General features: G+C 47.3%; 1 protein-coding gene across 2 annotated transcripts in view; it reads right to left on the bottom strand.

The window, feature by feature from the left end:
• LOC141982008 (casein kinase II subunit alpha-like) overlaps nucleotides 1-27,310 on the bottom strand; it is a 56,788-nt gene that overhangs the window by 8,188 nt on the left and 21,290 nt on the right. For both annotated transcript variants that reach the window (XM_074943666.1, XM_074943667.1), the window contains 8 exons: nucleotides 14,717-14,852; nucleotides 10,553-10,664; nucleotides 9,232-9,333; nucleotides 7,391-7,441; nucleotides 5,205-5,264; nucleotides 3,834-3,917; nucleotides 975-1,085; nucleotides 154-255 (listed from right to left, as the gene is read on the bottom strand). In XM_074943666.1, the coding sequence (XP_074799767.1) occupies nucleotides 154-255; nucleotides 975-1,085; nucleotides 3,834-3,917; nucleotides 5,205-5,264; nucleotides 7,391-7,441; nucleotides 9,232-9,333; nucleotides 10,553-10,664; nucleotides 14,717-14,817 (723 nt within the window). In that variant the 5' untranslated portion in view covers nucleotides 14,818-14,852. The remainder of the gene's footprint in view (nucleotides 1-153; nucleotides 256-974; nucleotides 1,086-3,833; nucleotides 3,918-5,204; nucleotides 5,265-7,390; nucleotides 7,442-9,231; nucleotides 9,334-10,552; nucleotides 10,665-14,716; nucleotides 14,853-27,310) is intronic.

Raw genomic sequence — 27,310 nt, 5'->3', positions numbered from 1 at the left:
CTGCTGGAGCAGATATTTTAGAGAACAGAGCACTGAGGCATTTCTTTAGGCCCCTCTCTCATCCACAGAGTCTGACCTGGTTTGTACAGAAAGACAGCTAGAGGGGAAAGGAGGGGCTGTGTGAGGTCCTGCGCCCTGACACCCTCAGCTCACCTGGTCATAGTTATCGTGGCCGTGGAAGAAGGGCTCCTTCCGGAAGATCATACTGGCCAACATGCAGCCCAAACTCCACATGTCCAAGCTGTAGTCATACATCTGGAAAAGCCAAGGGGAGAGAGGTGGGAGGCAGCAGCAGCTCCAAGCACTCCCAGCCAGCTACCCCTGGCTCCGGAGAGCCATCATGCCCCGCCCTGCAGCACCACAAACCCCAAGGAGATCAGCCTCTGGCAGAGGACAGGGGCTGTCAGCTTAGCTGACAGCTCCAGTTCCATGATGCCATTAGCCCAGGGACCTCAGTCTCTTGTTCACAGGCCTGGGTTTCACCTGCATTTCATGTTCTCTCTTCTACCACCTTCCTTTCTCCTCCCAGAGGAGCCCACCCAGCAGTGTTGCACTCATTTATATTCATTGCTTCACTTGCCTTCCCCACTCACTCACCCGCTCAGCATGGCCTCATCCTGGCCAGGTCCCCTGCCCTCCATTCATGGTAGCCCTTTCACCCCTTGGACAGATTCCAGTTTGGTGCCACAGTCTCTCTTCTCTCTGAGAATCAACCCCAATCTCTTAACCTGCAACATCCCTTCCTAGGGGAAAGCTGCCCAGCCAGTGCCCAGCCCTGCATGGTGTGTCCGGGGGGGACAGAACAGCTGCACTGTACCCTCTGCAGCCCCACCTTCTGCAAGTGTGTATGTCCACTCCCCACAAGGAGACTCAGAGGAACAGGAGCCCTGTGCTGTACAAAGGGTGCACAATCACTGCAAGGACTGACACGGCCAGCAGCCGGCACTGTTCACCTGCTGGGCTTCTTAACGTACCTGGTAGTCTACCAAGAGCTCCGGTCCCTTGAAATACCTCGAGGCCACGCGAACATTGTACTCCTGCCCAGGATGATAGAACTCAGCCAGCCCCCAGTCTATCAGCCGCAGCTGTAGTGGGAAAGAGACAGCGCCATTACCGGGCCAGGCCTTGAGCGTCTTGTACACCCAGCACTCTGCCCTTCCCCAGCGGGATCCCAAGGCCAGGGAGACTCTGGAACTGCAGCAGAAAACCAGAAACTTTGCTTTTTCATCTGCTGTGATAATTGGGCCTACAAATGTACCCGACTTGTGAGTGTACCTGTCAGACCTGTGAGAAAGTTTATAAAGAGTCACAGTAACCTAGAACCACAAATGCTGATGGGAAAAGGCGCAAATGGAGACAAAAACTGAATTAGCACAAACAAAAAGGGCCCCTGGATATAACTCAAGGACTGTGTTAAGATCATGTCTGGTAACCAGGAGAAGGGTGGGCCCCGAAATCAGTGAACAAAATTGGAATGTCAGAAATTAGGCCTAATTGGTGAACAAAATAAGGAGGGGAAGGGTGGGGTGGGGTTTTCCACCCATTTCTCCCTTTTGGGGTCCTCAAAAGGAGACTTTTTGGGGAAAAGCTGCCCTCTGTGACGCTGACTGCAAGACGAGAGGAGGGGAAAACGAAGCTTCACCATCATGGCTGCCGCCCCCACAGGCTACTGGGACCCCACTCGCCTTCATCCTAACCCAGAGAGATGTCCTGACCAGGCCAGGCCAGGCCACAGGGAAACTGATGACATCACCACCTCCACAGACTCTCGCTAAACCCTGAACACTTCATCTCTCCCTCTACCCCGACGTGTCCTTTTCCTTCCCTGCCTTATTTCTTCTCTTTCCTAGCCCTCTCCTTTTGCCTTCTGTCTAATAAGAGTCTAACATAGTCAGACAAGACTGAATATTTTGTGACCAGAAGGGCAGCTAAATGCAATGCCCTGAACAGCCCGATGCTGCTACAAAGTTTGCCAAGTCTCGGAGCAGCTGATCAAACCGTATGCCGTGCTTGTGTTTTCCAGCCGCGAGGTTGCAAGTCAGAGTCAACACCAGAGACAGAAGCTGCATTTGCTATCTTTGCTGCTCTTTTCATTCCCCTTGTGTGTGTGTTTGTCTTCATTTATCTTTCACGAAATGGGATTGGACTTTAGCAGCAGCAGCTCCAGCCCATCTCTACCGACTTCTCTCTTCCCCAAAAGAACAGTCATTACGATCTTAACACCAGCTAAGAGGCTGTCAGACCAGGGGCATTTTCCTTCTAAAAAATCTCTGTCCAGCTAAAGGGAAAGGGAACAAGGGATATTATTAAAATGAAAGCTTTACCTAACACCTGACATTTCAAATGCTTCAAATGGTTTTCCTTTTTTTCCGTATCCTTCATGAAAGGTTAAAAAGCACATCAGTGGGGTATTTGCCACGGGACTAAGCAGGCAGCTCTCTGCATACCAAACCCCAAACCTTGTTTAACACTGTTGGACAGTTTCAGGGTCATGTTACACCTTTGACTCTTTGGGCCTATTTATTCCATCTGAATTAACACAACACATCTGAGGATCTCAAAGCACTTTCTAAATGTGAACAAATTCCTAACAAGCTTCACAAACAGCCCCTTGAAGTAAGTCAATATCAGCCCCAGTGGGGAAATAACTTGCCCAAAGCCCTGCAGTAAGTCAGAGGCAGAGCTGGGAAGGTGCTATGGATAAACTGAAGGGAAGCTGACCAGTAACAAAGTGACCCGGAGCAGGTGGCCTCACCTCCCCAGCAGAAGGAAGTGGAAAAGCACAGTCCCTGAGAGGTCGGGTAGAGAGAGAACATTCTTTCCCTGCTAATGATCACAGGAGTTTGCTGGCAATAGGTGGTTTTGCCCTTGACACACACCACTCGAGAATGACCAGCACGGCTCTCTGAGCAACCTCCCTTTGAAGTCCAGGGTTTTTTTCCAGGGTCCCAGATGGCAGCTCACTACAAAGGCTCTGGAAGCAATCTAAAGTTACATTTACAAGCCCAAGTTACTCACAAACAGGTGGCAAATAAAACAAAGTTTACTAGATACAGGTGTCGTTTTTATGGGCACCTGTATCCCCAGACAAACAGGGGTGTTGAGGCACAGCTGCACATTCATCACCCCAGGCTGGAGCCTGCTGGGGACTAGCTACATCAAGGGCTGGTCAGTCTCCACCCAGGCAAGACTCCACTCAAACCCACTCGCTGCCTGCATACCACCAGCCCCCGTTTTCCCACTGCTGCCATGTCCCTCACTATAGGAAGTGAGAGCCTGATGTAAAACACGGCGAGAGACTGGAACATAGCACCGGGACAGGGCTGTGAGCATATTAGCTCCAAGGGGGTGGTGTCTCAGAGCAGCACGAACTCAACCGCCTCCTCCAAGGGAAGCAATGGTATTAAAACCACAGCTGAGCAAACTGCCGCTAAGTTTATGATCAGGATAGGCAAGGAGTGTAAATGAGCCTGAGGGAGCACAAAGGAGAAGCATGAGCAAATATGCACACGAGTGTGCAAGAGGAGGACTCTTTGCTCTGCTATTTTCAGGAGGTTTCTTTACTGGGACTTGGAAGCCGAGTTGAAGACAAGGCTAATGGTCTCTGCTCACTGCTGCATCAGATACCGTGGGTGGGCCTAGAAAGGTCAGATCAGCAGCCACTTCTTTCCTCATCACACTACATCAAACACACACAACTGAGCTATCCGGTGCTGCTCAGCAGCGTCTCGCTCACCCGCCCTAGTGCAGAGGCTGGGAAAGAAAGGTACAGTTCAACTGCGGGATTTTTGTGGGCCAGCAGTCAAGCCAGCCTGTGGCAGGCCCCATCTTACCTTTCTGTGCTCGTGGTCTATCATGACATTGTGCGGCTTGACATCTCGATGCATGACCCCCATACTGTGACAGTAATCCAGTGCCTGGGAACACAACAACAGAGGAGGTGTCACGTCACTGACTAGCAAATCCCCCTGCATACCTAGACACAGTAAGTGCACAGAGATACCAAATTTAAGGTTTGGCAGCAGGGAGAGATTCATGGGCTGTGCTGGGAATTAGCCATGCAACCTCAGGAACTTCATGGGCTGAACACCCGGGCAGCAGGAAGAGCCATCACCGTTTCACTGACATGAACCCCGAGATCTGAGCTCCGCACGTTCTCCGGGCTCTGTTCAGGAATAAGCCCTTTTACTGCCCCAGATAAGCCCATAGGATTGATCACCCAACCAATATACTCCCATCTCTTGCTTCCAAAACATAACCATCCTCTCTGCGTTCCTGCGGGAGGAAAACAACAGTCCTTTGTTATCAAAGTCACTCAGAGGTGGGCTCTGCCAGGATGCTCTATGAAACATCCCAGTCGCCACAGACGGCGTTAAAGACTATAAAGTGGTCTGCATTTTGGCTGCCCCTGCTGCACTGTTGTCAGTTCCACCCCAGCCCTGATCTCAGGTTCCCAAGCTGACCCTTGGCCCAGGGGTTAGTGCTCTGCAGCACCGTGCAAAACTCCCAGGTTCAATTCTCAGTCCCAGACTCTCACTGGCCCAGCCCAGTGCCGAGGGTGAGACCTAGGTTTCATTTCTCTCTTGCTTCTCAAGCCCACGCATTCGGATTTCCCTTCATAGGGGCCTCCTGTGACCAAGGAGCTGCGCAATGGGATTCCAGCCAGTCTGTGGCTGGAAGGGTGATGGCGGCAATGCGGGACCAGGTGACACCTAGATAAAGTGCTGACACCCCCCCTTCACGCTGGCCAGTCAGCTTAGAAAACCCCATGCAAGCCCCATGCTGGCTGCTTGCATCTAACACCAACCCTGATACTGGGTCTGAAGCGGGGAAGGAGGATGGATGGCTTCTCAGGGTCACAGGACCTCAACGAGTCAGTGACTTTGGGACCTCCACATCCCGAGACATAGTCCCACTCACCAACAAACTCTACAGCCTGCTTTATCTGCCCGGGCTGGGATTTACCCGTGAGCGCATTGTGTTGCTGCTCAAGAAGCCATCATGTGTGGCTAGCAGGCACCAGCTAAGTGGCTGCTGTTCCCTGCCTTTGCATTCTGACTACAAGGAGGAGACACAGCACCTCACCCCAGATCACTTCCGATATAGAGCACCCCCCATCACCTGAGGAAGTTAGGGGGCGTCCCCAGGAAGACAGGCGAGGTCCCTGCCCTGCTGCAGGAGTTCCTCTGTCTCGGGGCACTCACCTTTAGGATTTCATACATGTAGAATCGAATGTCGAAGTCAGACAGTGTCTGGTACAATTGCTGCAAGCAAGGAATGGGAGAGCAGTTACTGAAACGCCCCCACGCTTGTGCACAGCATCTTATCGTCTCCTGTAAGAGCTCTGGGGCAGTGACATGCACGTCTATTGGCACGACAGCACCACTGCACACCACGTAGCAAGTCAGGGGCTCGCTAGCCCCCTGCACAACCGCAGGGATTGCACACGCAGAGAACTTTCGTGCCCAGACCTCAGGCCCTGAAACTCCAGGCCTGGCCAACCAACTGGGAATGCTCCTGGATGGGGCCCAGGGAGAGAAGCGATCTCGAAGGACTGGGTCCGGACGCAGGCCATTCTGGGCTCTTAAGAAGGTAACCCTCACCCTGGTAGGTCTCTAGTGCACAGCCCACAGGCCTGCTTCGTGCCCCAACTGTTACAACCAGGAACGATCAATACCAGGGATCTCAAACTCAAATCAACACAAGGGCCACATGAGGACTAGTACATTGGCCTGAGGGCCTCATCACTGAAACCTTTTCATACAACGATACAAAAGTATAGTCAAAAATGAAAACAATGAAGAGTAATATAGTGTGCTATTAAAAGTCAGTGTATTAACTTTGTAAAAACTGTAATGCGAAGAGGGGTTTTAATAAAATATAAACACCTGTAACTATTCCTTATGACGTCAGTAACACTGATGATGATCCACACTAACAGTCTATCAACATCGCTGTAATGGCAGGAACTTTTAAAAGTAACTATTCATACAAAATATGTTGCCACTTTTAACAAACATTCTTCCCAACTACTCACAGCAAAGAATCATACATGCTGAACTTCATACCTCAGACTGCTTGTCTAGTCCATGAGGCCCCGCCCCTGCCCCGCTTCTTCCAACTCCTTCCCCAAAGTCCCCGCCCCAACTCCGCCCCTTCCCTGCCCCATTCCAACCCCTTCCCCAAATCCCGGCCCCAGCCCCGCCTCTTCTCCGCCTCCTCCCCAAGCGTGCTGCGTCCCTGCTCCTCCCCACCTCCTGAAAAGTCCTAAACACTGCCAAACAGCTGTTTGGCTGCAGGAAATGCTGGGAAGTAAGCAGAGGAGCGGGGACGCGGTGCACTCGGGGGGTTGGGCTGGGGGGGAGCTTGGCTGCCAGTGGAGTTGGCGCTTATGGCGGGTCGCAGGAAATAACTCTGCAGGCCGCACGCAGCCCACATGTTTGAGACCCCTCACCAATACCAACAGAAGAGGAACTGAACCCACAAACTGGTCAACCTCACAACCCATGCATGCCTTCATCTGCACTCCACTACTCCCAGATCGTGAAATGGAGGTAGAGCAGATGGCCCAAGATGCTCCTGTCCTAGGCCTAGGAACAGGGAAAACTTGGTCCTACTAGATCCTGGCACTGAGGATGGAGTGAGAACATCAGTTCTCAAACTGCCCTGCACCGTGACCCCCTTCTGACAACAAGAATTACTACACGACCCCAGGAGGGGGGACCAAAGCCAGTGGGGAAAGAGAGGGGCCTAACCACTACGTCACTCTCACAACACGTACTAATAATAAAATCATAGAAGATTATGACTGGAAGAGACCTCAGGTGGTCATCTAGTCCCACCCGCTGGTCAAACACACTCGTTTTTCCATTGTGAACCCGCGGGAGGCCTTGTCCCCGGGTCCGAATAAAATAATGCTCATTTGGCCAACTGCATTAGGTGCCTGTCAGCTTCCTCAAAGCATCACATACAGGCCACTGCCAGAGACAGGACACAGGGCAGCGGTAGGCTACCCCTCTGAACAGTGTAACAGAGCTGGAGGGATACCAGCAAGATCAATCCAGTGCAGCAATTCCTATCCCATGCATCAAGCTCCTGGGTTCCTCCCCCAGATTTTAAGCCCCTTCAGTCAACAGCAACAGCACATCCCTGAGGGGGTTGGTGATGACTCCAGGTCACAGAGTCAGCGTTTCTCAACCCACCTGCACAGAAGGGTGACAGTAACCATTTCTGTGGCCTTGTTGGGCTGGGAAGCAGAGGCCCGCTCGAGGCCTTCCCCTCCCCTGCATGAGGCAATGAGGGGCTGGGCGCAGAAGTTATGTACTGGGCAGGAATCCGAGCATGACCTGATATTACAGGGAACATCTGCAAGTGGCTGGAGGTCACTTACCTTGAAGTCTGTGTTGTTGACATGTTCAAAGACCAGGGCAGGCGTGCGAGACTGTGAGGCAGCACCAGCCATTCCAAGGCAGAGAAAGAAAAGAAAGTGGTTTAGTCCTGCACACAGACGACAACAGAGCCAGCCAGGGGTTTAGCAAGGCAGATACAAGAAGCAGGTCTCTTGCCCTGTTTAGGACCCGGAGCCCTTCACTAGCCACAGCGCGCTCCCATCTCGGTAGTGCTCTCCCTCTCAAAAGGTCCTGAGGAGCTTCACAAGCAGGGTTACACCGCACACAGCTACACTAGAGAACTGGACTGGAAAGCCACCTGCGCCAGGATCATCTCCAGTTGTGTGTGTAGTGCCCAGCGTTAAGGTATTCCACATACCATAACACAAAAAAGCACATGCATACATAGATATTAATCACTTTACCAACCAATGAAATGCAGCCACCTCTGGGGTGAGATGCAGCAAGTACTTAACAGCAATACTACAAGGCAGTTTAGGGCAGGAATGAAGGAAAACGCTGCATCCAACTGAGGTCTGATTTATCCCAGTGGTGCCCACCAGCACTGCTGGGGTTAGTGTACAGCTCTGCTCTGAGACGCCACCTGGTGGCTCCCAGATTTGCCCTCTTTTGGCAGCTTCCAGATCCTGCATGCTCAGCTTTCACATGAAAAAACAATCGTTCGGTTGCCAGAAGCACACATTTCCCTTCGACTCTCCAACACCAGCCAGGCTCCTCCTGTTTCCCACATCACCACTGGGTCTAAGGCGCCTGCAGCAGGAACCGAGCTGGCAAGTCTGCTGTTGAGGCACAAGGCAGAATGGAACCCTGCTGACTCCCAGAGTTGCCCTGGCTCGGTGGGGACGGGAGGAGTAAATGCTCCTTTGGCCAGTACCAGAGGCAGGTGTGACAGACAAAGGAGGCTGCCATGAGGCATAAGAAGTGAACCGTTATTCTATTGTCACTTTTCTGACTGTAACCTCACTTTAAGCCCAGCCAGTGCTTCCAACATGAACCCCTCTTTGCAAGGGGTCAGCAAGATCATGCCATGCTACAAAGATCACATCTGTTCCCCTATTGTAACGTGCTACATTAAAGGTGTCAGTCCAGGAGCAAGTGTCCGGTTCAAGACAACCAGCCCGTCTATAAAACAATCCAGAGCCAGAGCCTGAATAGTCCTGTTTCTCCACCTCCTCCACCATTCCCCACGAAGCCGTCAGCTCAGCCCGTGCCAAGTGTGGGAAGTGCCACCTAAAGCACAGACAGAAGCACTGGGGTGCAGCATCCTGTAGCCTCACTTGTCCATTAACAAACTAGAAGGGCTCCTAAGGGGGCACCTTCAAAATCAGCTTGTCATTGACCTGCAGGTTAGTGGGCAAGGCAGAGTCGCCCACCAGTGACCCACAAAATGGGACAAGAGAGCAGATGCTCCAAAAGGGAAACATCTCAGCTAATATAAGGTGACCTGGGGATACTCACTCCCCCCTGGACACAAAACCTCCTTTACCTGGGTGCTAGAGGGCTGCACACAGGCCCCGCCTGTTACCCCCAAGGCTCCTGAAACAGCCAGAGGGATCACTGCAGCAGTGGAAGAGTCTTCCCCCACCACCCATGACTAGAGGGCTGAACATATGGCCCTGACAGCTCTCCCTGCCCATGACTCCCTCTATGGGAGGCATGCTGCTGCCACAAGGCCAAGAAACATGTTCCAGCTCAGCCACAAGTCACTGGGCTTGATGTAGGAATCACTGGGTGAAACCATGGCCAGCATTAGTCACCGCAGACTAGGCCACAGGATTCCTTCTCATCTTCAACCCCTTCCCTTCCAGCCCACGCTCCTTACCACGGGGTCTTTGACTATATCTAGCAGACTGATAATATTGGGGCCTCCTCGGAGATTCTCCAGGATCTTAATCTCACGCTTGATTTTCTTCTTTTTTACTGGCTACAAAAGAGAAAATAAGAGGGTTACCACCAGACAGACCTCACTGGACCTGTTTGCCACAATGACTTGGGCAGACAGCAGGGAAAACCTACATGGAGGATATGGGCTGAAGACAGCAGACCCCATCCAGTCTCTGAAATGCTGTTCAGTCTGCACTCCTCCCCACGGAGAAGGGAGCTGCCGTAACACATTGTGTGTGGTGTGGAGCCATTGGAACAATGAGCTGCAATCAGGTTTCATCATCCTGGGAGTGAGGACACAGTTACTGTTTCTCCTCTGGGCGCTGGGGAGCTGCACTGTTCTCAGCTTGTGGATTTAGTGCTGGATTGGCAGGGCTGCTGTGACGTACTGAGATGGCAACTGAGGAGCCTCAATGCTCACCCGCCACAGCATTCATGAACTCCACACACAGCACCACTGAGATGCAGCCATCTCGGGGGAGGGGAGCAGACGTTTCGGCCAAGTATATCATAAGAACGGCCATACTGGGTCAGACCAAAGGTGCCAGTGTCAGGGGCCCCAGAGGGAATGGACAGAGCAGGGAATCCTCCAGTGATCCCTCCCCTGTCGCTCATTCCCAGCTTCTGGCAAACAGAGGCCAAGGACACCATCCCTGCCCATCCTGGCTAACAGCCATTTACGGCCCTGCCCTCACCTCGTTCTTCTTTGAACCCTGCTCTAGTCATGGCCAACCCCTGCTCCTACTTTAGTTTTAGATCACAGCAACAACAAGGCCTGGTGCATCTGGTAGTGAGTGAGTGAGAGTGAGTGTGTGTGTGTGTGTGTGTCCCGTAGCACCTCCAAGTGGGGCAGAGACTGGCACATGTTAATAGACACCCCGCCCAACCTCAGAAGCTATGTCAGTGAGTGCCAGGTAAGTGGATGGTGGAGAAGAGAGGCAAAGAGGGTACATGTGGGGTTTAAATATGAGGAGGAGCACAGAATTTCCCTTCAGCCACTGGGGAATGTGCGCTGATCTTCCTGCCCCTCCCATGCACTCTTCATCACATCAGCTCTCTGAGCTGCGGGTAGGGAGAGGAGGACAGGACAGACAATGAAAAGTTCTCCCTTCCTGTCTCATAACTACAGCCTTCCTCAGCAAAGGATCCATCACCCAAAGATCAGTAGCACAGACCTCAAATGCACAGGGAAAGGGTGAACAAGAAGCACCAGGTGGGGAACAGGATGGGGTTCAAGGCCCCCTGCCCAACATACCCACCTTAAGGATTTTCACCACAACTTTTTCATTGTTCGTGATGTTGATGGCTTCAAAGACTTCACTGTATTTGCCACGGCCAAGTTTCCGCACAAGCTGGTAGTCATCTTGGTTGCTGTACAAGAAGAGAAGATGAAGGAGGAGAACCCAGGTCAGAACCAAACACTGGGTCATTTTCAGAGAGCAGTTCTCCCAAAGATTCTGGTGAGGGCAAGAGAACTGGGAGCTGTTCTGTAGCATATAGGGCTTCACAAATGTACCCACAAATCCTAGACCTGGTGAAAAGCAGCTGCCATTGCAAAGGAATACGGCTCTCTTGTGTACCTCAAAAGGACTCAAAGGGCTTTATGATTAGATACTAACAGAGAACACTTCACTCACCACTGAAATACAACCTTCTCTGGGATGGGACACAACAGCTTGTGACGAAGTGGGACTATTCTTAATGTTTCCTCTGAATACTGTAGGGGTGCCTCAGTTTCCCCTATGCATTTCTTAAGTCTCTAGGGGGTGGGATAAGGGGGTGTAATTGTTGCAGAGCAAAGGGCCAGTGTACATAAATGGCTGACATTCTGTCTCCTGGCAACTGATGGCCTGGACTCTTTCCCGCTGCAAGGTGATAGCTAAAGGGTTGGAGAACAAAGGAATCCGGTGACCTCCTGGCCCGGGAAAGGGACAAAGCCCAGAGGAGGAGGGGCTGGTGAGTGAGTCAGTTTGGAGTGGCTGGGGAATTGCAGGGAAGCCCAGATGGGCATCTGGCCTCCCTGCTGCTGCCCCACCACCCCAAGATGGACCTGACTGTGGGGTCATGGTATCTGTACCTACAAGCTCTGTGTTAGACCATGTTCCTGTCGTCTAATAAACCTTCTGTGTTACTGGCTGGCTGAGAGTCCCGTCTGACTGCGGAGTTGGGGTGCAGGACCCACTGGCTTCCCCAGGAGCCCCGTCTGTGCAGACTCGCTGCAGGAAGCGCATGGTGTGAGAAGGGGATGCTGAATGCTCCGAGGTCAAGCCCAGGAAGGTCGAAGCTGTGTAAGCTTCTTGCCCTGGAGACAGTCTGCTCACAGAGAGGAGGCTCCCCCAGAGTCCTGACTGGCTTCGTAGGGAGCAGTTCCAGAGCATCGCCTGGTGACTCCGTGACACAGCTGCTTAACAGAGTGTAAGTTCACAAGTGTTTGCGCAGATTATTGCTGGAAGAATGCAGCTACCCAGAACCCTGAGGGTGAACACTTCCATGCTGAAGAAGATGATTTGGGCAATTCAAAAACTTGGCACTCTTCCCTTTGAGAAGCAGATGGAGTCAGGGCTCCTTGAGTCTATTGCCAGCTCCGCCCCCCAGCTACTGAGTAGCCCTGAGCAATACATCCCCTCTTTGTGCCTCAGTTTTGCCATCTACAAAATGGACACTTGTGGGCTGTGAGGATTAATTAATTCCAAACTCCAACATCGACTGATGGAAGGCACTAAAGGAGGGCAAAGATTTACATAGTACTTGCAATGCAATGCTGCCCTCCTCTGTGCAGGGACCTGTCCATTTCTATTTCTCTATAAAGGGTCATGCACGTGTGGAGCACTGTAAAAATAATCTTAACAAGGGGGAATCAGGAAATAATAGGATAAATACGACCCAGAGAACCTGCATTTAAGCTAAATCATCAGGGCCTCATGAAATTCACCTGAGAGGACTAAAGGAACTAGCAAAGCATTGGCAATTATTTCTGGTAAGTCAGGGAGGAAACGCATAAAGCCTCCAAAGATCTGATAAGAGTAAACAAGATGGGGAAAGAAAAGGAACAACAGGCAGAGAGTTTGACTTCATACATTGCAAATTACCAGAGTCAATAAAAGGAAATGATCTCTCAACAGAGTAAAACACGGGGAGACAAGTGGACAGCATGGACACACAAACCAACCATGTCAGGCTCAGCAAATGAAGGAAACATAGTGGGCTGTGTCTGAGAGACAGCAGGGATCAGTTCTTCTTCAATGGGAAACAAGCACAGGAAAGTTCCAGGTCAGTATTAGGAAAAAGGTTAATTCTAAGAACAGTCTGAGTGACAGAACAAGCTGCCAAGGAAGGATGTAGAATTATCATCACTGGAGATACACGAGGTTTTGGATTATGTTCCCCAGGGGGCTGGCTGGCTGGCTGGCTGAGGAGCTTAGGAATTGGACAAGGAATCTTTCATCTCCAGGTCACTGGTCCCAGTCCAGGCTGTTCAGTGGCCGGCATATGAAATGGGGTGGGGAGTGGGGTATATCTCAGTCCCGTTCCCAGTGGACAGAACAAACCCAACATTGCAGTTAGCACTGACTGTTGCCAGTCCCAGCACAGCAGAGCAGGCCTGGTACTAGCTCACATGAAGTTTTAAGTTAAAAGCTAAAGCTTATTTTACAGATTTACTTATAGTCATTAGCACTCAAAGAGCAGCCCACTTCCCCAGCGGTGAGAATTCCCACACTCCAAACCAGCCACTCACAAGAGTGGCTAAGACTCTCCACACGAGGGTCATTTTTCAAGCTTACCACCAGCTCCACTGATGCTAGGAGCATTGGGAACCCTGCTATAGGGGCATTGCTGGCTACCAAGAGCATTTTCAGTGCTGTGTCATTTAGATCTGCTCTGAGTGGAGTGACAGGACTTGGTGCTTGTAGCGGGGTGGCCACCCGCTCCTGCCTGGAAGGGCTTAAAAGAGCCCTGGGAGAGGGCCGGGGCTGGGAGCCTTAGGCTGGGCTGATTGGGAGGCAGGCTCAGCTGTGCCCACACCCCAAACAGACTCCGCTGGCCCTATAAAGGGGCTGCTGGGCTGAAGCTCAGGAGACTCTCCCTAGCTTCTGAGGGGGAAGGACCTGGCTGCAGGGACCTAAGCAGAGTACCTAGACTGGAGCAGGGCTGGGGAAGGGCCTGAGGAGCTGGGGAGCTCCAGCCAGGAAAGCCCCAGGCTGTGGCCTAGTATTAGGCCCACAGGTACTGGGGTTGCAGGGACAGCCCAAGGTTAGACCGAGGCAGCAGGTCCAAACCCAACCTTGCCTGTGATGAGTGGCTTACGCTGCAGTCTGTCCCAGGGTGCAGGGGCTAGCTGGTGACTGGCAGGAGCCTACGACTGAGGCGAGGTAGAGATGGGGGTAGGGGTTCCCCGGGGAGGGGAGACCCTGCAAGTGAGGGGTTACTGCCAGGGGGCAGCACCCCGGCGTACAAGGGGCACCGGGTCTGGGAGGGACACGGGGGCCGGCATAAGCAGGACATCGGCCTGCAGAGGGCACTTCAAAGCTGGAAGTAGAGCTAATTCCCAGGACACCAGCAGGTGGTGCCCCCGGGGTGAGTCCCGCACGCTTACAGTGCTGAAAATGAGAGAAGCCACCGGATGCCTATCTATACATAAAGCTAACAGTCAGTCCAGCTCCACAGGTGTTAGCAATGATGAGAAAGTATCCAAAGCGCAGACAGACCTGAAGAGACCAGCTCAGAGCAATAGGGGCTTCAAAATTTGTTACTATAACTTGATTTTAATCTTCTTTTAAATTATAAAAACCTACCAAAGCCAGAATCCTCAGTAACTCCCCCTATAGACTATGCTCTGCAAATCCTAATCACAGCATTAAGCACTTGGGCCAGTGTTTGCAAACGCACGGTGCTTAAAGCTGGACACCAAAATGAAAATGGCTGAATTTTCAGAGGTGCTGGGGACTTCGAATGGCAGGTGCTCAGTACCTCTGAAAGTTAAGCCACTTATTGCTAGTGTTCTATTCACTAGGCAGTGTGACCTAGCAGAGTGCGCACTGGACCAGGACTCTGGAGACCTGGGTTCTTCACCCTGCTTTGCCACTGGCTTGCTACTTCGGCAAGCCAAAGCCTTTCTCTGTGCCTCAGTTTCCCCATCTGTAAATTGGGGATAATAATAACGATACAAGATTCCTCCTTTCTAAAGTGCTTTGAGATCTAGTGATGTAAAGTGCTAGGTAAGAGCTAGTAATCATTATTATTAAAGTGCTTAAATATATATTTCAGAAGCCTAACTTTAGGCCCCATTTGAAAATATGGGCCATTGATATTATGGTGTTAAGCAACCTAGAAATACCACAAGCCAGTTCGCAAGTAATCTGGTAAATAAGTTTTGAGCCCATGGCTCAAGAAGTCCCTGGGGTTTCCCTTGACACCAGTCATACCCCCATTCCACGACGTGTGACTCGTAGTCCCAGTACTCGCGGGGTCTCTGAGTGTTCACATCCGCATAGACCCTTGCTCGACTCGGCACTGGGCCCGACATGCTTCCACAGACAGAGGGTCAGCACCTCAATCACCCTAAAAAATATAAATACAAACCAATTGGAATGAGAATCAAACTCACCAGCATAAGGAAAGAGGAGGATAAGCATGCATGAACAGGAAGGGGGTCTATGGAAAAAGGACACCACACAGAACTGGCAGTGGCTTGTATTTCCAGGCCAGAGGCTAGACACGTACCCAGCTGCCAGTGGCACTGTGCTCTACTTCTGCTCCAGCACCGGGAAGAACCGGCCTCTCACCCCTCTGAAACATCACCCGCTCAGGTCAGCAGCACTGCAGCATGTGTGCAAGAGAACGAAGGAAGCCCACACTCCCACTGCTGGCCAGATTCTGGCCTCCTCCCGGTGACAAGACCTCGGGTGTGCAGAACTGACAGCCCTTTTAGCCTCTGGCAGCACACACGCTCCCTCCCCCCTGTCCCAAGCACACTCACTATCCACCCAGGGGGCCAATTAAGTTAATAGCACAAACCTCCCTCCATGGGTCTCCAGTTTCAAGAGCTCCACAGCAATTAAGAACAAGCGCCACCAAATCCTCACTGAACCAGTTAGCTGCCGTCTGGAAAGCTGCTTCCCCAAAGGAGAAAGCTTTTTCTAGGCTCTTCCTTTTTCTGGCTGTCAGTACCGAACCAGGATATAGACCACAAGCAGAGGCAACACTCAGATCTGTCTCAAGACTGGAGGGTTTACGTCAGGGCAGCTCCCAAACCACCCAACCCAGAGCACTACTGGCAAGGGCCACATCTTCTGGGCCTAAAGTACAGCAGGTCACAGCTATCCATCCTGTCTGTCAGGAGGAGAAGCCTGCAGAGACGAACCCCACACAATGCTCCATTACGGCCACAGCAACCCAATGACGTACTGGCCGACCAGTTCTCATATCTCCTCACTCTGATTAGCTTGAGTGATCCTCCACCAAGGAGCCTACCTTCCTGCTCAGGCATCATATGGTAACTGGTCCCTTCTCCGGGCAGGAAGAAAGGCAAGAATGGCCTCAGGGCAGGTAACCACACCCTTTCCTCAGGGTCAGGGCGAGCAGTTCCTTGACTCTCCCCAGGCCTGCTGAGCCAGGTCACATCTGGTTTAAATGCATCCTCCGTACACTGCACCTGTGTGCTGAACATCCAGCACGACCAGGAATAATTAAGGTGTCCACTGGCCCAAGACCCAGGAACAAGGAGCTTCAGTGAAACACAGTAACCATCATGACCCTGAAAGGGGCAGAACCATAGCTCTGGGCAATTAGTAGGGACAACAGGTAATATTCTTTCAGAACTCACAAATGGACTCAGAGAGTCACCAGAATCTAATAGAGTGGGGTACCCAAACTTTGCCATACTAGGGACTCCACTGGCAAGTTGCCAGGAGCTCACAGCCCCTACTGAAATTGCATAAAATGGAAACATCTATAAACAGGGATACAGTGACCAAGGAAACTACAGTTCCCAGCACCCAAAAGATGAAGAGTGAACTCTGCATGATGAGACCTGCAGCCTCTCATCCTGCCAAGCAAAGTGGATAAAAATCAATGATTTTTTTTTTAATCTGACTTTTTAATTTAAATTGGATTTTGTTGATAAAATGCTTTTTGAGGAAAAAACCTATCTAAAGATAGTTTTAATTAAGATACATTATAGCTCAAAGATATTTCATCATGGAATAGGGATTATAAATTCTAATTGTATAGTATGAGAATATATTCATGTAATGTTTAAGAAAAGTTTTGTAAATGAGTTCCAATAGTTCATGGATTAGGGACCCAATCTTATGCGGTTCCAGGGGCTTCTGTATAGATTATTTAGCGTAAATCTTTCTATCTACCCAATAGGACGCAGTGCTCAGTCAAGAAGATACCATCAGAGATGCTTACTTTTGCAGTTCTCAAACTGTGGATTTGTGTCTCCAGAGATAACATGCTTGTTAACAGCAAAAATGTTTTAAAATAAACAAACAAATAAAATATAGAGGTAGGATGGATTTGATTTAAATCAAATTTATTTAAATCAGGATTTAAATCACTAGTTTAGGAAGACTATTTAATCATGGATTTCTACATAAAAGTGCATTCTTGTTGATTATACCCTTAATACATATCCTTCACAACTCAGAGATAGATGTAGGTTTCATTTTTAGAAGGTACACACTTTTAAAATGATTTATTTTGAAAACTTTTCAGATTAGTTTTACAGCTATATCAGAAAATGAATGATTGTTTGGTTATTTCATTTACCAAAGGTAATTGAAGCGGATATTTATGAAGTCACTGGGAGGTGAACTATCTCCAATTCAACAGGTTAATCATTAATATTTGGAGGATTTTCTTGCCGTGCAGTATTAGGAGGAGAACATCACCAGACAGACATTTAAATTATTTTATTTAACTAAAACTACAATGTTATGTATTCTGGATTTTTTTCTTCACCAGCAAAAACATAATATTTTAACAAAACAAACATATGAATTTTTGAATTTAGTTAAACATTCAAGTTTTTTAAAATCAGGTTTGTTTTTGTTAAAACTGTTTTTAACTAAAATAGTTCAATGAAATATTTTTTTAAAAAAATTAACTCGACTATGTCAGCCAGGTTAACATGAGAAACTTAAAATATTGGCTTCGGCAGCTGACTCAGTCATCTTCACCTTCATTTTCCTGTTTGTTCATAATCTGGAAAAGAAAACCAAGCTTTCCTGCTTCTTCAGGTCCCAAACGACTTCTCAGTTTGGAATGAGTTAGTCCAAAGGAAGAAAAATATTCTTTTTACACTGGCAGAAGAAGCTACTGCTGGTAAAAGTGAGATGACCACTTCAACAGTCTCTGAATCCAAGTGCTTAAGTCACGTCCACCAGTTCCCTGCTGTGATTTTCTTTAAAACATCAGCAGCAAACATATATTTATTGAATGGTTCACCCTTAGCTCTGAAGTTTATTATAGTGGCATTATGGAGGGATGATAGCTGGATGTCCATGTCACCGCCAACTCCTCTTCTTCTCTCTTCTAAATAATTTCTTCTCATCTTGGATACATTTGCAGCATTGTCTGTGACCAAGCTGCATAGTAGACATTTGAATTTTTTTTCAGTTTGTTATAGCTTTTACTGCTACTTCTTGTAAGCATTCTGCTGTGTGAGCATTTCCTGATGGATCAATTGTTTCTGTAAGGAAGACATTCCCTTCTTCTGTTTTCACACAAGTACATACAACAGGATCATTGTGGACATTGCTCCACCCATCAGGACTCAGGTTAACAATTTCACCGTCTAGGTCTTTTGCACACTGCTCAGTTTCTTTCATACACTTTATCCAGCAATTTGCCTGCGACATCTGCTCTGTTGTGTGGACTGTATCCTGGTCTTAATGACTGAACCATGTTAATGAAGTATGGGTTCTCGATACGGAAAGGAGAGTTTGTTACATAAACCAATTGGGGAATTTTTTCATTAATTACCTCTTTTTGTAATCTGCTGGTTCTTATCACTAACTTTATCGATGGTTGTTTCTGGACGATGGAGGTTTTTTTTCTTTTTGCTACAGGTGCTATACTGTAGCTGTGTGACATGCATGATGTGACTGAAACACTGTCGTTGGCAGAGAACTCTGAAACTATAGAAAATGATGGTGATCTTGAAGGTGGAGAGTCTTCAGAATCCTGTACCTTGAGGATGGATTCTCCTAAACAAAATAAATCAATGCAGTTATTTAATTATTATTACCATACTGCTCATTTAGTATTATTCATTGCATTCACTGACTCAGTGCTCCTTTAAAGGTGAAATTGTAAAAGGAAGATATGCCTATTTCAGCTCTTCATTTTTTTTTATCACAGCTGCATCTAAAATGACAGTACCATAGAGTAACAACTATACTTTTTTGCTCAAACATGAGAATTCAAGAATAGTCCAGGAGGAGGACAGCAGTCCTTAAGAGAGAAGTATGAAATAAAAAAGTTTACCAACCTGAAGATCCTGCATGTTCAGACATGTTCCTTTCATCATCTTCAATGCAGCTTCCTCCTGAGAAGAAACACTTCTCCTGAAACTTCTCCTGATGTTTCATTCGGGCGACCAGGCCTTGCATTTCTTTGTTGCACTGTTTGCATTTTGCACGCATGCCTGTCTTATCCACAGGTAGAGGAACTTCATTCAAATATTCCCAAACTGGGTCTCTTTTACAGCCTGATGCCATTATAGGTTTTCCCTTCTAGTGAGAGAATGGTATGGTAGATCTCAAATCAATGAAGACTACACTCAGAAAGACCTCGAGACTTCTGCAATATGCTGCTCAAAACAGTTTCAATTTTGTTTCTACTGCCTGTCCCTCCCTTCTCATATTTATCTCAGGACTTTTTCTCCTTCTCCAGATCTATTCCGCCCCCAACAATCTTCTATTCATTGTACTTTTTGAAACTTTGCACTTTTAGAGAGATGTAAGGGATTGACTCTGTGTACACAAATTTGCAGAGGGACAATAGGGTTGAGGCCTGTTATTTCTCACCTCTATATATTATTTATTTATTAAAAACATTTTTGCTGTTAACAAGCATGTTATCTCTGGAGACACAAATCCACAGTTTGAGAACTGCAAAAGTAAGCATCTCTGATGGTATCTTCTTGACTGAGCACTGCGTCCTATTGGGTAGATAGAAAGATTTACGCTAAATAATCTATACAGAAGCCCCTGGAACCGCATAAGATTGGGTCCCTAATCCATGAACTATTGGAACTCATTTACAAAACTTTTCTTAAACATTACATGAATATATTGCCTCATACTATACAATTAGAATTTATAATCCCTATTCCATGATGAGATATCTTTGAACTATAATGTATCTTAATTAAAACTATCTTTAAATAGGTTTTTTCCGTCAAAAAGCATTTTATCAAAAAAATCTGATATAAATAAAAAAAATCTGATTTTAAATTTTTTTTTTAATTGTTGATTTTTATCCACCCTGATAAAAAATATTCAGAACACCAACATTAGAAGACCAAATGCCATAGCCCACATATGTTTGTTATTTTAGTTTAAAAATCCACCACACATTTGAGCCTCGAAGTTGAAATTGGGAGCGAATTTCATTGTCGGGGAGCTTGGTTAGCAACCAGCTGCTGCCAGAATTTTTAAGTTAAACTTGGATAAACCAAAAGGCCTGTCAAACCTGATCTTAATGGAGGGGTTGGAAACCCAGGATATGTGACATTAGAAGTTCCCCTTGAGAGGGCCATGTCTGTTGGGGCCTTTAAAAGTAAGTAATAACATAGCTAAAATTAATAAGAGGAGATTTCTTTTCAAGCTGTTAGTTTAAAAAAAATTAATAACTGGGATGGGGTGTTGGGATTTCTTGTTTATTTCACTAGACTCGCGTGTGAAGCCTAAAGCACTTGACAACATGCTGCAGGAATTGAGCCTACTTGGCTAGAGGCTGGAGCATACAGAAACACAGGCATTGTTATATTGGATCAGACCAGGGAAACATCTTGTTCAGTATTCTGTCTCTCCCAGTGGCCGGTACCAGATGCCTCAGAGGAAGGTGGACGGTTATGGAATAACCTGCCCCTTGGGGTAGTTTTGTCCTAACCCCAGGTAGTAAGTGGTTGGCTTATTCCTTGAAGGAGGATTTATGTCCCTCCTCTATTTTTTTCCCCCCTGTCTGTTGTAACTGTAGTTGTTCTCCATAGTAACGTCTAAGCTCGTGGTTTTCAGCTTTTCCCATACCTTGAGTCCATTACAATAGAAACCAATATTGGAACCCCCTTCCAGTCTAGCCAAGAGTGGTCACAACCCCAGGTTTAATCCTGCTAGGCTCTTGGCCTCAGAGATATTTTGTGACCGTGAGTTCTACAGGTTTATCATGTGTATTCCCTTTTATCAGTTTGCTGTCTTTCAGTTTCATTAACTATGGGCCTGTTTTTGTATTATTTCAGAGAGTAAATAGGAGTACCCAATTTACCTTCTCTACACTATTTGTTATTTTATACACCTTTGTCGTTTCCTCTCTAAAGTCAACAGTCTCAGTCTCCCCTGTCCATCCTGGCCTCCCACTGATTCTGCTATGTCCTTTCTGAGATGTGATGAACAGAACTGAACACAGTATCCTAGCGGAGGAGGCCTCACTGGTTTATTGAATGGCAGGATGATCTCAGTATTTCCCATCTGATTCTTTGTAGAGCCTAACATTTTGTATACTCTCCCCCCAGAAATATCTTTTTCGTGAGTAGTTACGGATGCGAACTAATAAGATTTTTCCATGTCTTATTTTGAATCTCCTTAATTGGGTCTTTGTAAAGATCATAGAATCATAGAATCATAGAATATCAGGGTTGGAAGGGACCCCAGAAGGTCATCTAGTCCAACCCCCTGCTCGAAGCAGGACCAATTCCCAGTTAAATCATCCCAGCCAGGGCTTTGTCAAGCCTGACCTTAAAAACCTCTAAGGAAGGAGATTCTACCACCTCCCTAGGTAACGCATTCCAGTGTTTCACCACCCTCTTAGTGAAAAAGTTTTTCCTAATATCCAATCTAAACCTCCCCCATTGCAACTTGAGACCATTACTCCTCGTTCTGTCATCTGCTACCATTGAGAACAGTCTAGAGCCATCCTCTTTGGAACCCCCTTTCAGGTAGTTGAAAGCAGCTATCAAATCCCCCCTCATTCTTCTCTTCTGCAGACTAAACAATCCCAGCTCCCTCAGCCTCTCCTCATAAGTCATGTGCTCTAGACCCCTAATCATTTTTGTTGCCCTTCGCTGGACTCTCTCCAATTTATCCACATCCTTCTTGTAGTGTGGGGCCCAAAACTGGACACAGTACTCCAGATGAGGCCTCACCAGTGTCGAATAGAGGGGAACGATCACGTCCCTCGATCTGCTCGCTATGCCCCTACTTATACATCCCAAAATGACATTGGCCTTCTTGGCAACAAGGGCACACTGTTGACTCATATCCAGCTTCTCGTCCACTGTCACCCCTAGGTCCTTTTCCGCAGAACTGCTGCCTAGCCATTCGGTCCCTAGTCTGTAGCGGTGCATTGGATTCTTCCATCCTAAGTGCAGGACCCTGCACTTATCCTTATTGAACCTCATCAGATTTCTTTTGGCCCAATCCTCCAATTTGTCTAGGTCCTTCTGTATCCTATCCCTCCCCTCCAGCGTATCTACCACTCCTCCCAGTTTAGTATCATCTGCAAATTTGCTGAGAGTGCAATCCACACCATCCTCCAGATCATTTATGAAGATATTGAACAAAACCGGCCCCAGGACCGACCCCTGGGGCACTCCACTTGACACCGGCTGCCAACTAGACATGGAGCCATTGATCACTACCCGTTGAGCCCGACAATCTAGCCAGCTTTCTACCCACCTTATAGTGCATTCATCTAGCCCATACTTCCTTAACTTGCTGACAAGAATACTGTGGGAGACAGTGTCAAAAGCTTTGCTAAAGTCAAGAAACAAGATGAAAGGCAATATGATCTAGTGCAGGGGTGGGCAAACTTTTTGGCTCGAGGGCCACATCTGGGTATGGAAATTGTATGGCGGGCCATGAATGCTCACGAAATTGGGGGTTGGTGTGCAGGGGGGGGCGAGGGCTCCGGCTGGCGGTGCAGGCTCTGAGGTGGGGCTGGGGATAAGGGGTTGTGGGTGCAGGAGGGTGCTTCAAGCTGGGACTGAGGGGTTCGGAGGGCAGGAGGGGGATCAGAGCTGGGCCACGGGCACGGGAGGGGGTCAGGGGTGCAGGCTCTGGGGGGCGGTTACCTCAAGCAGTTCCCAGAAGCAGCGGCATGTCCCCCCTCTGGCTCCTACACAGAGGCATGGCCAGGTGGCTCTGTGTGCTGCCCCGTCCACAGGCGCCACCCCCTGCAGCTCCCATTGGCCAATGGGAGCTGCGGGGGCGGTGCTTGGGGTGGGGACAGGATGCAGAGCCCCATGGCTGCCCCTATGCGTAGGAGCTGGAGGAGGGACATGCCGCTGCTTCCGGGATCCGCACGGACTCCCGACCCCACTCCTCAGTGGGATCTCGAGAGCTGGATTAAAACGTCTGGAGGGCCAGATTTGGCCCCTGGGCCGTAGTTTGCCCACCCCTGGTCTAGTGGTCTGAGCATATCATGGAGACCCAGAAACTCTGATTCTAGTAATCCCAGCTCTGCTCCTGTCTCACTCTGTGATCCTGGACAAGTTGCTTTACCTTTGTGTGCCTCGGTTTCCCAAACGGGGTAATACGTAATAACTACTTCATGTGCGGCTTGTGAGGTTTACTTAGTGTTTGCCCAGGGTACTGCAAATGGAAAAGTATTATGTAAATGCTGTGTGTTTGTGCTTTCTGTCACCTTTGGGTGGACAGATGCCTTTGAGATGTGCCATGGAATTTCTTGTAGTTGATTTGACGATTGGATTTCCTAGAGGAATAGAGCCCAGGATTTTGTGTGTTAAAGAATATATTTTTCTAAAACATAATCTGTGTTGGCTGTGAAGTTTTTGCTAGTTTCCTGTTGGGCTGGGAGATCAGGACAGTTGTTAGAAGCCTACCAACACAACAGTTGGGTTCAGAATAAGGAAACATAAATGTCAAGGGCTGACAGATACATGTCCAATCAGAGGTGGGACAGGCCATCCTGCCTTGTCCTCCTTCAATGAGTATGTATATGGTTTCTGTAGCCTATGAGTGTTCTGCAGTGCTAAGCACTTGGACAATAGTGTCTCTTTGAGCCCTTCTCCAGCTGTGTATGTACAAGCTCCTAGTAGGAATGGCTCCATGGAACATACGTGGCCTAATATGACTTACAGAGTGACTCGTTATTGTCATTGTCTTCGTCTTCAGTACAGAAGCTTGGCACCAGGGTGGACTTAGTTTAATCATGGATTTCTACATAAAAGTGCATTCTTATTGGTTGTTATAACCTTAATACATATTCTTCACAACTTGGAGATAGATGTACGTTTCATTTTTAGAAGGTACACACATTTTTAAAGTGATTTATTTTGAAAACTTTTCAGATTAGTTTTACAGCTATATCAGAAAATGAATGATTGTTTGGTTATTTCATTTACCGAAGGTAATTGAGGCAGACAGTTATGAAGTCATTGGGAGGTGAACTATCTCCAATTCAATAGGTTAATCATTAATATTTGGCAGATTTTCTTGCCGTGCAGTATTAGGAGGAGAACATCACCAGACAGACATTTAAATTATTTTATTTAACTAAAACTACAATGTTATGTATTCTGGATTTTTTTCTTCACCAGCAAAACCATAATATTTTAACAAAACAAACATATGAATTTTTGAATTTAGTTAAACATTCAAGTTTTTTAAAATCGGATTTGTTTTTGTTAAAATTGTTTTTAACTAAAATAGTTCAATGAAATATTTTTTAAAAAAATTAATTCGACTATGTCAGCCAGGTCAACATGAGAAACTTAAAATATTGGCTTTGGCAGCTAACTCAGTCATCTTCACCTTCATTTTCCTGTCTGTTCATAATCTGGAAAAGAAAACCAAGCTTTCCTGCTTCTTCAGGCCCAAACAACTTCTCAATTTGGAATGAATTAGTCCAAAGGAAGAAAATATTCTTTCTACACCGGCAGAAGAAGCTACTGCTGGTAAAAGTGAGATGATCACTTCAACAGTTTCTGAATCCTAGTGCTTAAGTGACGTCCACCAGTTCACTGCTGTGACTTTCTTTAAAACATCATCAGCAAACATATATTTCTTGAATGGTTCACCATTAGCTCTGAAGTTTATTATAATTGACATTATGGAGGGATGATTGCTGGATGTCCATGTCATTGCCAACTCCTCTTCTTTAGCAGTTAAGATTTGACCCTGGTACCCAGTATTGAGACTATCTGCAAGAAAGTGAGCTGGAGATGGTGCTTGTCCCATCTGTTTTTTTAATGCTTGTAATTTAACTCTGTCATTGCATATTTCTCTATTTTAAGATCTTGCTCGGTTCCTTCCAGATTTCAACAGCATCAGCAATAAAACAGTGATTTCCCTGCATTTTGTTCAAGGCCCCGGAAACAGGCTTCAGGGTGCTCAGCACGTGTTCAACGTTTCTCTTAAACCCAATGTTGAGAACTTTGGCTGTGTATAATGATGCGGCCTCTGGCGAGACACTACTGAGAGTATCAATTCAGGACAGATTGCTTAGAGCAGGGCAGTCACAGCCCAAGGCTGGGGTTTCTTCACTATTCAGACACACAAAACCAGCCAAACAGAGAGAACTTCGGTCTCACCCCACATACAAGTCATACAAGCAATTGCCGGAGACACTCCAGTTTTCCAGTACCAGTGCCACTCCTTGTAGGGATGAATGGTTATGAAAACCAATACCTCAGTAAAAGAAAAAAGGTTCTCCCGATCCCAAAGGACCAAGGCCCAGACCCAAGTCAATATACAAGTCAGATCTTACCCACAAATCATGCTGTTCCCAATCCTTTAGAATCTAAAATCTAAAGGTTTATTCATAAAAAGAAAGAAATATAGATGAGAACTAAAATTGGTGAAATGGAATCAATGACATACAGTAATGGCAAAGTTCTTGGTTCAGGCTTGTAGCCGTGATGGAATAAACTGCAGGTTCAAATCAAGACTCTGGAGTACATCCACCACTGGGATGGGTCATTCAGTCCTTTGTTCAGAGCTTCAGTGTAGCAAAGTTCCTCCAGAGGTAAGAAGTGGGATTGAAGACAAAATGGAGGGGTTTCCAGGGCCTTTTATATCCTCTGCCATGTGGAAGAAAACCCCTTTGTTCTTCCTTTGAAAAATCACAGCAGCATGGTGGACTTTGGAGTCACATGGGCAAGTCACATGTCCATGCAAGACTCAGTTCTTTACAGGTAGAGCAACCATTGCTCACATGCTACCTTGAACGTTCCCAGGAAGACTCCTCATATGTGGATTGGAGTCTCCCAAAGTCCATTGCCAGTTAAGTGTTTCTTGACTGGGCACTTAATCTGAAGACTCCCTTCTCAATAAACTGGCCAAATGCTTCACTGGTGCTACTTAGAACAAACACACTGAGATACAAGTACATAGCCAATATTCATAACTTCAAATACAAAAATGATACACACATACATAAGAACATAAAATGGCCAAACTGGGTCAGACCAAAGGTCCATGGAGCCCAGTATCCTGTCTACCGACAGTAGCCAATGCCAGGTGCCCCAGAGGGAGTGAACCTAACAGGTAATGATCAAGTGATCTCTCTCCTGCCATCCATCTCCACCCTCTGACAAACAGAGACTAGGGACACCATTCCTTGCCCATCCTGGCTAACAGCCATTTATGGACTTAAACTCCACAAATTTATCCAGTTCTTTTTTAAACCCTGTTATAGTCCTAACCTTCAAAACCTCCTCAGGCAAGGAGTTCCACAGGTTGAATGTGCGCTGAGTAAAGAAGAACTTCCTTGTATTTCTTTTAAAGCTGCTGCCCATTAATTTCATTTGGTGGCCCCTAGTTCTTATATTATGGGAGCAAGTAAATAACTTTTCCCTATTCACTTTCTCCATACCACTCATGATTTTATAGACCTCAGTCATATCCCCCCTTCGTCTCCTCTTTTCCAAGCTGAAAAGTCCTAGCCTCTTTAATCTCTCCTCATATGGGACCCATTCCAAACCCCTCATCATTTTAGTTGCCCTTCTCTGAACCTTTTCTAATGCCAGTATATCTTGTTTGAGATGAGGGGACCACATCTGTATGCAGTATTCAACATGTGGGTATACCATGGATTTATATAAGGGCAATAAGATATTCTTCATCTTATTCTCTGTCCCTTTTTTAATGATTCCTAACATCCCGTCTGCTTTTTTGACTGCGACTGCACACTGCATGGATGTCTTCAGAGAACTATCCAAGATGACTCCAAGATCTTTCTCCTGATTAGTTGTAGCTAAATTAGCCCTCATCATATTGTATGTATAGTTGGGGTTATTTTTTCCAATGTGCATTACTTTACATTTATCCACTTTAAATTTCATTTGCCATTTTGTTGCCTAATCACTTAGTTTTGTGAGATCTTTTTGAAGTTCTTCACAGTCTGTTTTGGTCTTCACTATCTTGAGCAGTTTAGTATCGTCTGCAAACTTTGCCACCTCACTGTTTATCCCTTTCTCCAGATCACTTATGAATAAGTTGAATAGGATTGGTCCTCGGACTGACCCTTGGGGAACACCACTAGTTACCCCTCTCCATTTTGAAAATTTACCATTTATTCCTACCCTTTGTTCCCTGTCTTTTAACCAGTTCTCAGTCCATGAAAGGATCTTCTCTCTTATCCCATGACAACTTAATTTACATAAGAGCCTTTGGTGAGGGACCTTCTCAAAGGATTTCTGGAAACCTAAGTACACTATGTCCACTGGATCCCTCTTGTCCACATGTTTGTTGACCCCATCAAAGAACTCTAATAGATTAGTAAGACATGATTTCCCTTTGCAGAAACCATGCTGACTTTTGCGCAACAAT

This window comes from Natator depressus, chromosome 2, assembly GCF_965152275.1.
Source record: "Natator depressus isolate rNatDep1 chromosome 2, rNatDep2.hap1, whole genome shotgun sequence".
Lineage (NCBI taxonomy): Eukaryota > Metazoa > Chordata > Testudines > Cheloniidae > Natator > Natator depressus.
This window is presented reverse-complemented; position numbering and strand designations above follow the sequence as displayed.